The sequence below is a fragment of the Ambystoma mexicanum genome, chromosome 12 (genome assembly GCF_040938575.1).
Source record: "Ambystoma mexicanum isolate Mex_15411 chromosome 12, UKY_AmexF1_1, whole genome shotgun sequence".
Taxonomy (NCBI): Eukaryota; Metazoa; Chordata; class Amphibia; order Caudata; family Ambystomatidae; genus Ambystoma; species Ambystoma mexicanum.
The window spans coordinates 637,386,831-637,402,034 of record NC_090936.1 but is presented as its reverse complement, the minus strand read 5'-3'; the positions used below and the strand labels follow the sequence as shown (position 1 = coordinate 637,402,034).

Here is a 15,204-nt window from a genome sequence, read left to right as displayed (position 1 = left end):
ATATGGGATCTTTGTTCCATGTTAGGTCAAGAAACCTCGTTCTGCCCAAAGTCTGCCGAAGTTGTGAACCACCCCAAAAGCACACTGGCTATCAGTATATATATTTACTCTAAGCCTCTAAGGCACCTCTAATGACTGTCTTTTTCTGTCTTTCAGGTGCCGAGATGCTGCCGGCGTCGTGGCCGCCGTGGAGTTCGGCGAGGCCACGGATGGGTAAGGCAAGGCGGCGCGGCTGCGAGCGTTTGAGAGCGCTGCTAATCTTGTACCTTTCCTTTGCAGGATCGTCAGAGGTAGGATTGCTGAGGCCGGATTCCGGTAAGTATAATTTCTAATGCTCGCCTTCTCTTTTCTTGTCTGTTTGCAGGTGTTCCGGGTGCTGGCGGGCGTGTCAGGAGCCAGGATGCATGAGCCGACTCGGTGAGCGTCCTGCTGCTGATGCAGAATAACGCAAAGCACGTGTATTCCATCGGGCGTGGTTTAAATAGCAGAGAAGTGCTTCAGGTGTGTGTTCTTCCACCAGCCCCACCCAGGTAAGAAAAGAGTTCCTGAATAGAGGAAATAGTTCCTCCCAGCCCTGGTGGCTGGGGACTTCAGCCAGACTGGATTGTTCTGGGTAAGTATGCATCATGGTCTGCCTCAGGTAAGTCCACCCAAGCATTATTACACAGTTTATCAATATGAGCCCGGCGCCTATGCCGCTGGGACTGAAGTCCTTTATGAGCCTGGCTCCAAAGGCACCAGGACACGGTCCAAAGGGCCCCTGTAGGGGTCTGCTGGGTCCGGAGATGTGGAAGAAGGGTCTGCTTCCGGGGGCGGTGGGCCAGTCCTGGCTCCTCGGGAGTAGTGCTCATGACATAGAATTACAGCAGCGATAAAATGTGGACCATTGTCCGACCAGATGACCCTTTCAAACCAAACCTATGAAAATATTCCTTAAGCATGGTTTTTGCCGTTGTCATTGATGTGGCATCTTTAACAGGAAAGGCTACAACCCATTTACTAAAGGCACAAAAAACAACCAAAACATACTTATAGTTATTACAACACTCCATTTCAATGAAATCAAAGTGTATGACCTCGAAGGGGACAGAAGGTTGACCAAAACTACCCCTAGGTGTCGTTGTGCCCTTTCCCATATTATGCTGTAGACAGATCATACAACTCTGGACAAAACGTTCAGCTGTTTCTGAGATTTTATCATTCACTCAGACATTTTGTTACATTTTGGACACTTTCCTCGCACAGATGTGGGTGGGCCCATGAGCCATTGTGACCATCATTGTAATGTACGCATCTGACAGCAACCATTTTCCTTCTAACTTGTCCACCCAACACCCATCATCACCCAATTTTGCCAAACCCTCAACCCATTGCGTACATTCTTCTAATGTGGCATCAGCTTGGATATTCTTTACAGATACAATGCCCTCATCCATAGTACAAACATTTCCGGCTTCCCTTGAAGTATACAATTCTGAATAGAGATCAGTGGCAGTCTGTTTGGCTATCTGGTCAGCGAAAGCGTTCCCTTTACCTACGTCATCTATAATTTTCTGATGCGCTGCGCATTTCATGATCGCTAACTGAGTGGGGAGTGCAAGCGCTGAAAGTAACTGTACTATCAAGGAGCCATATGGGATCTTTGTTCCATGTTAGGTCAAGAAACCTCGTTCTGCCCAAAGTCTGCCGAAGTTGTGAACCACCCCAAAAGCACACTGGCTATCAGTATATATATTTACTCTAAGCCCTTTGGAAAGTTCACAAGCTCGAGTCAATGCTATAATCTCTGCGGCCTGCGCTGAGTTATGTGTGATTCTCTTGGTTTCCAAAATCGTGCTAAATTTGGTGATTGCATAAGCAGACATGGATGTACCATCCGGAAGTTTGAAACAAGAGCCATCACAAAACAGCTCCCTTTGTGGGTTATTCAAAGGAGTATCTTTCAAATTGATTCTATCTTGTCTCTTGCTCTGTGGTGTAGAGGCAGTCATGTGACGCTTCATCACTGCAAGCAATATCTTGCGGGAAAGGTAAAAGTTCAGCCGGATTCAATACACAACACCTCTGAATTTTGATGTGCGGTGCGAACAAGATCAATTCATATCTCGTTAATCGTGCGGAGGTGAGGTGTTGCGTTTGTGTTCTGTTTAATAGAACATTACAGAGTGAGGTACCATCAGGGTTAAAGCTTGGCCTAGGACCATACCCTCGCTCTGTTTTACAGATGCAGCAGCAGCAGCGACAGCTCTCAAACATCTTGGTAAAACGCATGCAACGGGATCAAGGGCGGAAGAAAAGTACCCGCACTGCCTATTCTTCCCTCCATGTTCCTGCGTTAATACAGCCAAAGCACATCCATCACGTTCATGCACATACAACACGAAGGCCTTTTCATAATTTGGTGTGCCCAAAACTGGTGCTGAACACAGTGCAGTCTTGAGCAGATCAAACGCTTGCTAGTGTTCCAAGTTCCACGGCAATGGCAAAGAAATGCCCTTCTTTGTCAAAGCCAACATTGGTTTAATCGTTAACGAGAAGTTCGGGATCCACTGCCTACAGTAAGAAGCCATTCCTATCAAGTCTCTGACTTCCTTCTGTGTATTTGGGACAGACATGCTAGAAATGATTTTAATCCGTTCAGGCGTCAACCTTCTTCCCTCCTTTGACAGGAGATAGCCTAAATAGGCGACCTCCTGTCAACAATATTGAAACATTTTGAGTGAAGCTTTATGTCCATGTTTTGCTAGGTGAATAAGGAACAACACGGTGCCCTCCTTACAGACACTTTCTGAGTCAGCAGGTAAAAGAAGATCATCTACGTACTGAAGCAATGTACAAGTGGTAGGCAACTCGAGTGTATCGAGCTGCTCTTTCAAAGCCCTACTATAGATGCTCTGACTTTCCATGTAACCTTGCGGTGCACGGGCGAATGTAAATGAGCGTCCCCCTAAGGTGAATGAGAACAGTTATCTGCTATCCTTGTGTATAAGAATGCTAAAGAAAGCATTCTTAAGGTCTACAACACTAAAATGAGTAGCAGATGCCGGGATCATGCTTAGTATTGTCGTCACATCAGGCATAATAGGAAATTGTGGAGCAACAATCTTATTGATGGCGCGTAAATCAATGATGAAACGAAAAGGAATTACATTATCACCTTTCTTATACACAGGCAAAATCGGACTATTGCACAAATTACCTGCAATTTCCTCAATTACCCCACGATGTACAAAATCGGAGACTATGCACTTAAAAGCTTGCTCACCATCAACCGAAATCTTATACTGAGGAATACGTGGCAACTTTACTCCTTGTTTCAACATGATTTTAAAAGGCTCAATTTGTAGAACACCGACATCATTGTCATCAATCGCCCATAAACACTCCGGAACATCACTAAATTCCAGCGGAAAAGGTCTAGTCAGGAACTCAGAGACAGAAAGTTGCTGTGGTGAAATTGTCAAACGCACTCTATCCGAAGAACAATGAATTACCGCATTTAATTCTTTCAACAGATTCAACCCCAACAAATTCTCTCCACAGTTTGTTGTCAAAAGAAATCGACAGTGGTCCGTGAATGGACCCAATGTAATCGGTACCGGCGAAGAAACCGGACAGACTACTGCCGAACCAGAAAACCCTACAGAAACATTGATTTGCCCTGACAGTGGAATGATTGGAACCCGTGAATGGTCAATGGAACACTTCTGTGCTCCTGTATCTATCAAGAATAGATGTTTCCTATTTCCCACTATCATTTCAACGTAGGGACCTTTCTGATTAACGGGAGTAGGTGTCGGTTCCAAACCCTGCTTCGGGCAATCCTAGCGAAACAAAATGACATCAAAAGGAAGGTCTTCAGAGAGATATGCAGCAGAAGGATGATCAAAAATGTTTCTATTATCCACACTCGGTGGCTGATTATCCTGTGAAAAAGGTTGTGAATTTTGAGAAAACTGGCTTCTACCAGGACCCCCTACCCCAGGGCGGCCTCTGGATTGTCTACCCATGTTACCAAATGTGTTATTCGACCTCTGCTGGAGGATCGGGCATTGTGCTCGTCAATGAACCTCTTGTCTGCAATAAGCACATTGGTTTGCGTGTATAGGACCCAATGGCACATTTCCCTGTGGAGCGTATTGTCCCCTAAATGTGCATTACCCCCTCTAGGGCCTCTAACAATCTGTTGCAATAGAACTTTAGTTTTCAGGTCTCCCTTTCTCTTTTCCATTCTCCCTTTTTCATTATTGACTCGGTTTTCATAGTACCGAGCCATATGCAATACTTCAGACTAAGACTTAGCTTGCCAAGTGCTCTCAGAAGACATCATTTGCGACTGGATGTCAGGCAACCATCCACACGCAAATTTATCTACGAATAGTCATTTTCCAGACTTTGTGCTCAAATCTTGTCCACTGAAATCTCAAAACACTTCAAACCGATTAAAGAATTCGGTAGCACCCTCAGACTTCCCTTGGACACAAGCAGTAAGTTTGTCCCAAGAATTATAGTTTTGAATTTCGTGACTATTCTATCAGGCAAAGTCAGTATTGCCTGTGGCTGTCTCTCGCCAGCTGGCCTTTCCCTATCTTGTCTAACCATATTATCCCATGTGTCCCCTAACCCTGGTACATCGTCCACAGTCCAAATCTGTTCAATAGGTAGGAGCACGGGAAATAACAAATCTATATCACTCAGAGTAAATACTGACGACTGCAAGACAGATTCTATCTCTTTATAGAACCCTGTCCGATTCTTCCTAATATCAGGAATGGATTGTTTAATGGTGTTCACTTCCTGTTTTGATAACGGGACGTGAACAAACTGCGAGACATAATGAGCAGGAATGTCATAGGCAGCTGCACCTGTTCCAGCATCAGCTGGAACCTCGACTTTTGGGACAAATGTCAGCGGAACCTCTCTCATAGGCAACTGAGAGATAGGAAACTCTGAACGCTTACTGAGCAACAGGGCTAAATCGAGCGCTAAAGCAGCTGAAGGAGTGTCAGATGAAAAAGCTCTCTTATAGATATTCAATAATTCTGCGGGACAACAAGTCTTTCTTTTTATGCATTCATCCTGCAGGTATTCTACCATAACCTGTATCACTTTCCTTTGTATTTCTGGCATATACTCACTATATGTGTCATATACTTCTACGGGAGATATTGACATGTCTGAAATCCATCTAATCGCATCTTTTGTACAAATTCGTGTTTCCTCATTTATCGACTTACAACAAGGAAGGAACCGTTTCTGTACACAAATAGCATTCAAACTACCACCATCAATTTCTTCATTCTGTAACCTTTCCAACTCCCTTCTATACTCAAAAACCCTCTCGACATGCTCATATACTTTCTCCGCAGTATCTCTTGAATATGCTAAAACATTCAGATCCCTCAACCCTTGTGCGAGACCTATATCATCCAGTCTATTCCACATTACACATAAATGAATTCCCAACCCTTCGATAAAAACATTTTTCTCAGGAAAACCTTCTAGATTAGAGAGTTTGCCAAAAATATCGGATTGTTCACCCTTCTCCATGCATTGTCTAGCCCATGCAGTCAAATTGCGCTTTCTCTCTTTAGACACAGTATTACGAGTTACAATCTTTTATTCCGCTTCTTTATCAGCTACAAGTGGGACAGAATCACTCAGAAGAGGAAGATTAGATGAATCTTGTACAATCGGTAACAAAGGTGTTATCACTGGTGCAGAAGACAAATCTACCAAACCCGTAACAGTAGGCAAAGGCGGAGGTGCAGGTGGAGGAGTAATGATAGGAGGAGGAACAATAACCAGAGGAAGAGGAACAGCAGGAGGAACGATAGGAGGAGCAGGGATTACTACGGGAGGAGGAACGACAGCAGGAAGAGGTAAAGCAGCAGGAATAGGTAGATACAGAGGTGGCACAATGGCACCAGGCCTTCGTTCATTTAGAAGTTTGTCAAACAACTCATCAGACACATGGAAGTCTTTAGATGGGTAAATTTTCTGGATACCAAGCTGAAAAGACCTATCCATATTCCTAACTGACTCAGACTGTTTATTTTGATCATACAACAAGGCTTTTTCGGTGTTGGACATATGACGGCACACATGCTTCTCTCTACTTTTAAGTTGCTGCATAGCTTCTTTCTTCCAATTTTGTAATACATCAAATGCTGCAGGTCTAGCCTTTTTCTTTAATAATATAGACTCTAAATATTCTATACGAGGAATTTCAAAGCTACCATAGGTTGCCCACTGAAGTTCGGAAGCATGTCTAGATTGTCTGTGCCAAATATCATTAAACACTATACTACCAATGCCGTGCTTACAGTACATAGTACACGCTGGAGACCCCTCCTGTGGCGCCGGTCGACTAAATTCCAAAGATTGTTTGTCACTGCGGAATAACGCCCTGAAGCAGGCAGACAATTTCTCAGGCATATCAGATTCCTGGTGTTACCTGGTCAATAATTGTACTTACAAGAACAATGCACCAAAACAAATTATCAGGATACTTAAGAATCGGGTCATGACTCACCTGATCAAAGGACAAAAAAGGTCCGATCGGATTACAAAGGACAAAAAAGGACCCACGTGGTTGGTGATTTCGGCAAAACTGCACGCCACGATATATGGATCCTCATCAAGATGCCGTCTCAGACTGCGTGCTCTCCGTCCAGGAATCGGATTGTGCAGTACTGTTGAGGTATCGCGTCTCATCCAAGAAAGGGGACCCCTTTTTCACCGTCCGATCCCGGTCCGTTAGCCACGTCAATCTTCAACGAGATAGCATCAATCTTGAGGGTCCCTATTCGGGCGCCATCTGTAAAAGCAAAAGGAAATATCGAAGCCGAGTACCACAAAAGGAAATACACCAAACACTGGCTTATAAAGATTCACAGATCTTTATTCTACTGCGCAGTTTACAAAGAAACAAATTCAGATAGCTATCTGGCCCTCAGTCCATCACAATGAGTACCAGCCCTTCAGTGTGAGGAGTGAGAGGTACTGGAAATCTGGACATTCGTACATTTATACAATTTGGTAATAATGTCCAGCTCCTCTGCAAGTTAATAATCTGTGGTCTAGAGTTTGTGCCGAGTTCACTTATGGCTCATACTACAATATGCACACGGATTACATTTGCTTTACATTACAAACAAGTTACAGTGGCAAAGTGTATTCCTGGATTAGCAGCAAGCCTTAGCACATATCCCTTCACAATGTGTTACAGCCAGTGTCCATGCTCGATATTTGCTTTACATTGTCTTCAATGTATGTTCGCGGATGAGGCTTATTGGTGCAGAGTAGTCCTTAGACCACAAGTCATGTACGGGACAAGGTCTCATTACCAAGTTTAAACATTCGGCCCGCGGACAGTCTAACCATTAACTTGGGCACAAAGGTCGGGAAGGTTCGGTTACAAGTTGGAAACACAGTCCACCATTTTAAAACACAGAATTACATATGAACAGAAATCAAAATGGCGGATGATCCTAAAATGGCAGTGAAGTCGATCTAAAATCGGAACTTTGAAACACGGTTTTCTTCGCAAAGCGACTAGGCTTAGGCCAATATATATTAGAAAGGAGGTACAATATGATTTCCTGTTTAACAAGATTGTTACAGAGTTTGGCCAGGTTGTTGGAGAAAGCTGCTCTACTGTGTTGCTCTATCCCGTAGCATGTGGATTCTATCATTACATCGTCAATGTGTCTCAATACTGTTTCGGGTTAGTGTTGGATGATCTTTCCTCAGATGAATTCGGCTCCTTAGCCCTGGAGGTTTTCTTTTCACTGGTAGCTGGTGAAGAGCTTTTATGACTGGTTTTATATGTTCTAAGATGTTGAGTCTCAGTATTAGTCTTGTCACTATGTTTTGGATCCAGTGAAGTTTCATAATAAGGTAATCGAGCATGATGATATTTACATATTGCGAGAGCCAATCCATGATAAAACCAGAGATATGGCTACAAGGTTCCTTTGTGCAAATGTGAGGAGCAGCATTATCCGCCTGACTAAGCATAGATGGTAGAAGAAATGTTTTACTAAGGCATAGATGTGTGGTTCCTAGGGGAATTAATTGTCCATAAGAATCCGAAGGATTTTAAGCCCTTTTGAAGTTTTCAGGCAGTTGGTCATTACCACTGGCCAGCATATTGTTTTTTTTCTCCAATACTAAGTATGCATACCTAAATGAGTGTGGTATGCACCTTGTCACTACCAAGATTGTCATACAGTAAAGGGAAAGGCTGTACACAGATAGTAAGTACTGTAATCTCCACAATACACACTGGCTGGTCAAAGTTTCAGAATAAGGGCAACACCTGTCAGAATCGGTTCATCATGATGACAAATGGTTTATTGTACTTCTTAGGACAATAGGAATAACATGTCTCATGTAGCCAAATGCATGAGTAAAACAGGTTAATACACGCCATCAGCAGGCATTATAATTATGCATCATAAACAGATGGCATATCTATAGAATAAAGGAAGAATCACTGCATTTGTGTTGCGCACAGCATGACTGTGCCTTATACTGTGCCATAATGCAGTGTAACTAAAACAGTTTCCTAATTTTGGTATCTTATTAGTAACTCCTAACAATTCATTATCTAAATATTCAACTCTTTATTTTTATTTTTTTATTGTATTAGCTCAAATCAATCAACTTTTCAATATCATTTTTACAACAGAAGTTTAGATAATTTAGACATAAATATAACAACATTACAAACATTTAAACATAAGATCAACAGTATATAGAGCATTGATGTAAAATTAAAACATCTTTTATAGCCATAGACAAAGTATAATGAAGAGGCAGAAACAGAACAAACCAGAGCCACCTTATTTCACTAAAATGTCTAAAGGAGTTTTGTTTCCTCTAACCAAATACTCGGATTGCGGATTACATTAACAGCTAAACCCAATCCATATTTTTATCTCCACAAATGTGACTCAGTTGTTATCTAGGTTCAAAGATTTCAGATAATTCACAGTCGCCAACTGTATTGCGATTTTACCAGAGCATAAGAGATACGGCCAATGTAATTCCTGCTCCACATGCTCTAAAATTGATACAGCACATGCAAAATGGGTTATTCTTGAGCTGTTTAAGGCTGGGCAATAGCACAGAAGATGTTCAAGTGATTAATCTTCATTTTGATTTTAACAGAATCTGCAAAATTTCAAAGCACTAGATATCAGTTTCCGTCCAACTTGTACTTGTCTAGTGGTCCATAAATCAAAACGCACTCTTAAAAAAGCTGCTCGAAACTCTACTGAAGGTGATTTTAAAAGATAGGATTCCATCATCTTAACATTCTTAGGCCAAAATCTGAATTTACAATTCTGACGATACTTTAGACATCTCATGGCAGTCCAGTTACATTGATAAAGTAAAGCTTTTGCTTTTTCAGGATTTTTAACCAACATGTCAATTGGTATATATGAGTCTGCAAGAATGGTATATACTTTGTCTATCCACATCTTTGAAAATGTATGACACAAAGAGAACATATAAATCGCAATCACATTTAACATGTTATTAGACTGAGTTGAGATAAGACACTTTTGAAATAGTGCCCAAAGACGCCAAAGATAAAGAGAATGGAGGGAAATCAGGCCCAATTCGTATCGCAACCACGAACCAGGGACACATTGCGGCAAATGGAGAACACATCTCCAAAATGTGGCTTCTGATCTGTCAAAATTTCGTGATTGCCAAATAGGTAATGTTTCTACACCATAAAGAATGGCGGGCATTGTTTTGTGATTCCAAAATAGAATTGCAGGTTTTAATGTAAACTTGCCATATTGATGTAGTAAAATCTTAGCCTGTGATATGGCCGTATTTAATTTCTGCTCATGCTCTCTCCATGCCCCCTTGAGTTAGCAACACCTTCAAAGGTCATTCCCAAATAAGTATACTTGTTAACTATCTCTAGTTTGGCCTGATTGATGGGCCAAGTATACGTATTCCGATTACTCTTATGGGCTGCATATATCACTATTTGGGTTTTGTTTGTATTAATTTTTAATTGATTCAACTCCAAGTACGAGTTAAAGACTGAAAGCTATTTTTGTAGCCCTACTGGTGTTTTGGAAATAAGCACAATGTCGTCTGCATACTTTAAATTTGTAATGGGCTTGCCATTAAGCATTGGTGAATCAGTCACTATGTGCAAAAAAGAATGTTGAAGGTCTTGAATGAAATAATTCAAAATTGCAGATGCCAGTAAGCACCCCTGTTTAAGGCCATGTGCTGTCATAATTGGAGATGATAATAAACCTTCCAAAGTAATATTGACCTCTTTATACATGGTAATCCAACCTTGATAAGAGCAACCTATCTTGCACTGGGAAACAGGTGATGAAATACAATCACAAGAAATATTTACCTGCAACACTGGAAATAAACCAGGAAGAAACAGAATAAGACAAGAAGTAGAAGCGAAAGTCCTAAGGGGAAGTGTATGTGACAAATCACAGGATTTTGTTACTTCTCCCCAGGGCAGAGCCTTTCCTTGTGAGACCAGGGAGATGAGCCCACTAAGCAATACCCTCCCGAGGGATAGAGGAAAGCAGGACCTCACTGGGAGAGACTCCCCCATGGGGACAATGACTACCGTTCAGACGAGAAACTCCCTATCCAAATCTCTCAAACAACTAAAGTTAGTGAAACCTGCTGGAAGAAAACAGGACAAATCCTTATACATTTGCTACTGTGACACTTCCGTGAGAAAAGGTACCTGTCTCGTACTGTGACGAAGACAGCCAATGGAACAATAATGAACACTTGTCCAACTCAAAAGACGGACTATTAGATTATGCACGGAATGCCCCAGTAAGTATGGGAGGTGGAAACAGCAGGGCGAGGTAAACCCTGGAAAGTCAATGCTGCTGTGGTAGCGAACTGAGAGGAAGAGAAGGTGCAGTTTCCTACGCAGGGTGGAAACCTGGACACTGTGGTACCTGAGTTGCATCAGGAAACATCAAAGCTCTGGAGAGCTGAGCAAACATGTGCAAGTCTCTGGGAAGAGACATCCAGACTTGAAGGGTGAGGAGACAGTATTGGCAAACGCTTCCCAGATAGCACAGCCACGCACGAAGCAACACTGCGGAGGGTGCTGGAGAAAGAGACAGCTGTAGTTGCCGTTCTGACCCACAGAGAAGACTCCAAGACGTGAACTACTGACCCAGTGATGCTGTCCCAACACACCAAAGGCCTTAGAAAAAGTATTGAGAGAGGGTAGGGCGAGTCTCTTATCTATCCCTAACCTACATAGGCGTTACACCAGCGCTTACTAGGCAGAGAACATCCACCCGAGGGATATTTAGACTTTTTGATTAGGGATATTTAGACAGCCATAGGTGACTTTAGACGCATACGTTGTAATTTAATAAATATGTTCTGTCTGTGTTGAGTTAAACAGTAAATGGGTCCAGACAGAAACTGTTAGCCCTGTGACTTTAGTTGTAATTTACTCCCTTTCTGGTGGAATATATTTTAAGGCTTTGGGAAGTAGGACTAGTAAACCTGCAAGACAGCGTCATGCCTTGAAGTTGAGGAAATAGGGTGGTTGGATGTTGTGGTTAATAAGAGGGGTTTGTAGGGTACAACCTGCATGTGACCAATGAGAAAGACTATGCTAGGAAAGTAAGTTAATATATTCCTTAAACAGTGGTGGCTTAAGATTTAGGACTAGTGTCAATCATGTATCATAGCCAAAGGAGCAACAGACTACTTAAAGTCAAGGTACAAGATCAGCGTCATTTATTAGAAAAAAAAAGATAAGGTTTAGCTCAGGTCATGTGGTGAGCCTCATAAAATCAATAGGGGTTGGTGAGGCTTTTCTTAGGACTAAGGCTGTATGACCTTCCTCCTCACCCTTTAACAACTATGCCTTCTTGAAGGGAGAAAAAAAGTCACTCCCAGTCTCTGGGACTTGTGCAGACCATTTTTGACTCCTGTTGGAATGCGGCAGGATGCCTCACTGTAGCTCCTTATCTTCTGGAATTGCTGCAACCTCTTCATCTGGTGCCATGGGTGATCTGTACAAGGGTCAGGCTCCAGATCCTTTAGCAAGCACGACCCTGGTGTTTTCAAGCTGTACTGACCTACCATTGGTTTACTTCTGCACCTCCTTAGATATTTCTCAAGGATTTTGGGTATTAACCTGCCTTCGCCCTTACTTCAACTTTTCTTGGGTTCCTACTCCTCTTCTTCCTTCCTGTGATTTCCCCCTCCTCCTTTTCCAGGTGTTACTATTGCTTATCACCTCCTCTCCCTCTCGCCTTCGATCAGCCTGTTTGTTCCCTCCTCATCATTCCATAATATTCTGCATTCCTCCCCTCAACTTCTCCCTCTTTCTCTGTCTCCTTTGCTCTAGACTCTCCACCCTTCACCTCTAGTCTCTTTTCTCTCTCCCTCCCAGTTTTGCTCTCATCTTTCCCACCTTCACCCCAGTTGTCTTTCCTCTCTTCCTCCACTAGACTCCCACTCCTTCTCCACATCAACATCCACTCTTTTTTCTCTATTCACTCCTGCTGTTCGGGACTACAGATTGAGAATGTGTAAATTTATAGTTACAGTTTGCATCGCAGCTGCACTAAAGCATCTGCTTGCCATCTTGGATTTAGACTGCTGACACTAGTGACTGCTGACACTAGTGTTGCTGGTTATTTTTCAAATTGGACGAGTAAAGTTTTCTGACATGTTTGGGTCTGTGTTAGTCGGTGTGCGTGAGGCCTGGGAAGTGCTAAGTGAATAGTACCCACACACCTTGCCTTTCAGTGAAAGAGGTCTACCCTTCAGCATGTTGGGTTTCATGGATAACCATGGTGGTGGCTCTGAAATCTGTGCAGTCATCTGCCTATCTCCTGAAATACTTTTCAGGAGGGGGGCGGGCTCTATTCTGGGCAGCCACGGGGTGCATGGGATGATCTTGTAGGTGGCACAAATGAGGCTAGGTATTGACTGGGGATCCCAAAGGATTTGTCATGCACCACCTTTTGGGTGAGCTTCATGGAGAAGGTGGCAGTCTCTAACCCCTGGGTTTTCCCCAGTTCCTTTATTTAACCTCAAGCATTCGACTTCATCACATAAGTCAATTTACCTATGGAGCTCTTGTTCTGAAATTCAGCAGAGTGTAGATTAGGAGTCAGTACAGAGAGCAATGCCATGCATGAAAAAGTAAAGTCACGAAATCAGCAAATAATTTCGCATAAAGTATTAATTCAAAAGATGTTGTCCAACTCTTCACTACGGTGATGAACATGCGGAAAGAGTTCTTGTCTGCTCAGGAAGCACTGATAGTTACTATGGATCACCCTGGAATTTGGGGATGTAATGTATGGTGACTTAACTTCCCATGGGAGACCTAGAAAGAGGCATACTATACTGGATGTTGGACACGCCATTCTTTTGGGTGGGTCCTGGATCGTCTTGTTATGTTCTGATGGACTCCATGTCTCCTGTTGCTCAAGTATACTTTGAAGATGGTAGACAGGTTCCGACTTTTGCATTCATTTCCTGAAGTATGTTTGTGGGCCTCATTACGACCCCGGCGCTAAACCATGGTGCTATTAGCACCATGGTTCATGCCACGGTCTGCCATGGTGAATGGCGGAATTACCGCCCCATTCCAAGGTTGGCGGGGCGGTAATTCCCCATTCACCATGGGCCCTTCCCCATTCACATTTTTGCCCCATAGGGCTCAATGGGAATGGGGAAGGCGCTAAGTACGGTGCCGCAAATTGCGGCACCGTACTTAGCACCAAGGTTCCTTTGCGGCACCCTACTTTAACGCCTGCTAAAAGCAGGCATTAAGGTCGGGTCCCGCAAAGGGACCTCGTAATCAGGCGTTAAGGGTTTAACGGCGCCGACACCTTTTACGGCGCCATTAAACCCTTAACGCCAGGGTCGTAATGAGGCCCACATCGTCGGCGCCAGAACGGTGGGTTAAGTGACGTGTGTTTGCCAGCCAAAACATTCAAATCTACCTGAGCTAGTTGGTAAATGGCACATTTACTGATATAGTTCAATCGTTGTCACATTACAAGTGTTTGGATGGTCACTGAGTTAAAGTGATGGAAAATGTTTGTTACCTTGCAAGAAGAACCAGAAAAGGATCTATTCCCCACTCTCCCCAGTGAGCGCATCTTTTGGAAGACACTGCTCATATTTTCCACCGCCTTTGTAATCTCCCAGACTATGATACCCCTCTCCACCATTCATAGGACAATCCACTCACTGCCTTCAGAGTCACATTTTTATGACATTGAGAGAGCTCTGAAGTGGCCACAAGGTGAGAGCTGGAGCTTCACAAACCACCGAATTGAACAAATAAATACCTACCACTCAAAATGTTGGGCATATATTCTGCCATTCTGTATAGTTTAAGGCCAACAAAAGGATATATGTATTCATCATTTCATATTGGATTAAGTGCTTGATATTGATTGCCTTAATGAAAAAAATATGACATGCTGATATTTGAGATGCCGATTGGGCTAATTAGGATAATAAAGCAAATGTGAAAGCCAACCTTTCAATAGTAAAAATACTATATCAACTCTGAGCTCATGTTAGCACCTGTGACAGATGATGTTTTACCTAATATTTGGCGTATCTCGGGCCACTCATTTTGTGTTTCCAATGCAGATTTTAACTTTGCACAAATGGCCACAAACTCCACATAATCCAGCAAAACCCGAACCACATGTCCAACTAAATGTTTCGTCCAGGAGACAGAGATGAATTCACAGAACTGAAATCAAACATAAATGAAAGGTTATATTGAAAGCAAATTCTGCATGAATGTTAGATGAGCTGCATTACAGCAGGAGACACATTTATTGGAACTATTCAGAAATGCAGTTGGCAGTTCAAATAATTTGATACCTGTATAACGGCGATGTATTGTATATTTTAAACAAATGCAGGTGTAATGCAAACAGCAGGTGACGATTACCAAATGAGATGAAACGCAAGCATGGCGAATTCTGAGGTCACAATTAGTATTTCAATTGCGCACATGATCAGTAGACAAGGACAATTTGCTTTATATTATTATTCTAGCATATACATAAAACATGCAGCATTGCTAGAACATTCAAGTGCATACTACTGAAGCTACCACACAAAATGAGCTAAGTCGGATTAAGTCATTACCCCTTTGTCTTGCTTCATCGTTTACAG

The 15,204-nt window shown here is 42.7% G+C and overlaps 1 protein-coding gene across 2 annotated transcripts in view; it reads right to left on the bottom strand.

Annotated features, from left to right (window-relative positions):
• ASB15 (ankyrin repeat and SOCS box containing 15) overlaps positions 1-15,204 on the bottom strand; it is a 465,607-nt gene that overhangs the window by 62,749 nt on the left and 387,654 nt on the right. Inside the window, exon 9 of one of the 2 annotated variants that reach the window (XM_069629105.1) lies at positions 14,620-14,773. The exons of the other annotated variant lie outside the window; for it this stretch is intronic. Coding sequence (XP_069485206.1) covers positions 14,620-14,773 — 154 coding nt within the window. The remainder of the gene's footprint in view (positions 1-14,619; positions 14,774-15,204) is intronic. 2 annotated transcript variants of the gene reach the window in all.